At 37.7% G+C, this 1,844-nt stretch overlaps 1 protein-coding gene across 1 annotated transcript in view; it reads right to left on the reverse strand.

Moving 5' to 3' along the window:
* Positions 1 to 1,844, reverse strand: part of KIF13A (kinesin family member 13A) — a 96,660-nt gene that overhangs the window by 12,832 nt on the left and 81,984 nt on the right. The window contains 1 exon segment of the mRNA XM_008568477.1: positions 1,050 to 1,127. Coding sequence (XP_008566699.1) covers positions 1,050 to 1,127 — 78 coding nt within the window.

Raw genomic sequence — 1,844 nt, forward strand, 5'->3', positions numbered from 1 at the left:
ATTTTTTACTCTTTTTTTAATATAAGAGCTATAAATTTCCTAATAGTAGCTCTCTATTATTTTCTCTACTACCTAGTATTCATTCTGCTGTATAAATGGAATAATAGGGAATTTAGGGCTAGTAATTTCCATCTAAGCACTACTTTAACTGAATCTGACAAGTATTGATATATGTACCTTTTTTATTATTATTTAGTTCTAAATACATCCTAACTTCCATTATGATCTCTTCTTTGATACATGAGTTAATTCGAAGAGTTTCTTCAATTTACAACTGTGCAAGTCTCTTATTATCTGTTTCTAATAACTGCATTGTGATCAGAAGTAATCTGTATGATAACCATTACTGACATTTGCTCTGTGGCCTACTGTAAGAAAATTTTTTGTAAATGTTCACCATGGTTTTAATCATTTTTGGCAATTCTGGAGATTAGGAAGGCAAACAATCTTGTGCTTTTTCTTGGAAGGATCTTGCTTTGACTCCGCTGCTTCTTGACAGAGAATGCTTTGAAGTGATCCATGCTAATCTGTCCTTTCTTCCTATGATAGTGGCCCCCACTAGAAGCAATGTCTGTCAACTGGATGTTCTAGATAAATTAGTTAAGGGAGAGAACCAAAATGGTCAAAGGAAAGGCGAGAGACTGTGGGAGTGTCTTATAAGGAGGGCCTGTCACGTTTCCACACTGATGGGCAGCATAGTAAAACCCACCAAGGAAGCTATAACAGGCACATGAACAGACTCAAGAGCAGCCAGCTCCTAGGGGCTCTGGATGCCAGGATTTTTAGTGATCATCCTTAAATCAACTAAATCCAATATGTCTCAAGGAACTTCTTTCAAGGAGAGGAACAGGAATTCATAAGATCGAACTAAAGGCTTAGTCATGGAGCATACAACTATATTCCCGGATGTGCTTCCCCAGCACAGAGAAGCAGGTTGGCACTGTGGGATGCCTCCCACCATGTAAACCTAACCACATGCCTCAATGTCCTCCACCCCAAATCTTGAAATGTGTTATGTAAGCAGCAGATCCTTGGCAAGGTGGACTTACATTATGAACATTGGGCGTACTGAGACTCCTCCGAATATGCCGAGCTTTGGTGGAAAGTGCTTCTTTGACTGTGACAGCCTGTAAATGTATAATAATTTGAAGATAACATTTATTATTTTATCATCTGATTATAAAAGAATCATATGTTTACTTGCAGAAGATTTAGAAAATGCAGAAGTAAATACCACTTCAATCCTATACACACACACATATTTTATTCACAAAGCTGAAATCTTACTGTACATACTTTTTTCCCCTTGACAGTCTATCAAAAACATTTTTTCATAAGTAAAACCAGAAAAACTGCTGAACAAGACATTTTTGTTGTGAATTTTTTATATACAGGCGCGCAGAGAAAACACAGAAGAGGTACCTCTATCTATACATCTCACTTGCAAAATGACAATAAAGTTGTATGCTGTTCGTGTTTTACTCATGCAGCAACTAAGGTGGAATTTCCACTAAGAGAAGATTTTTCTGAAAGGCGCCAATCTTATTCCTCCTGTTTCTCAACACACGCTTTCCATGACGTCAACTACTGCTTTTCTGGAATAATATCTCCTGTCTTACGGTTCCACTACTTAGTGGATTATTTTCATTTAACATCCAGCTGTCACCTCAAAAGTAAAGTCAGCTCTAAAAATCAGGAAGACAGTAATAGTACGTGGTTAAGTACATGGACTTCGGAGTCGAGCTATTTGGGTGTACGTCTGACTTTGCACCACTGTCTAGTTGTGTAACCTTGGGCGAGATAGCTGACTTCTCTCAACTTCCATTTTCTCATTTGAAAATGGG

Source organism: Galeopterus variegatus, unplaced genomic scaffold (genome assembly GCF_000696425.1).
Source record: "Galeopterus variegatus unplaced genomic scaffold, G_variegatus-3.0.2 Scaffold412, whole genome shotgun sequence".
In the NCBI taxonomy this organism is placed as follows: domain Eukaryota; kingdom Metazoa; phylum Chordata; class Mammalia; order Dermoptera; family Cynocephalidae; genus Galeopterus; species Galeopterus variegatus.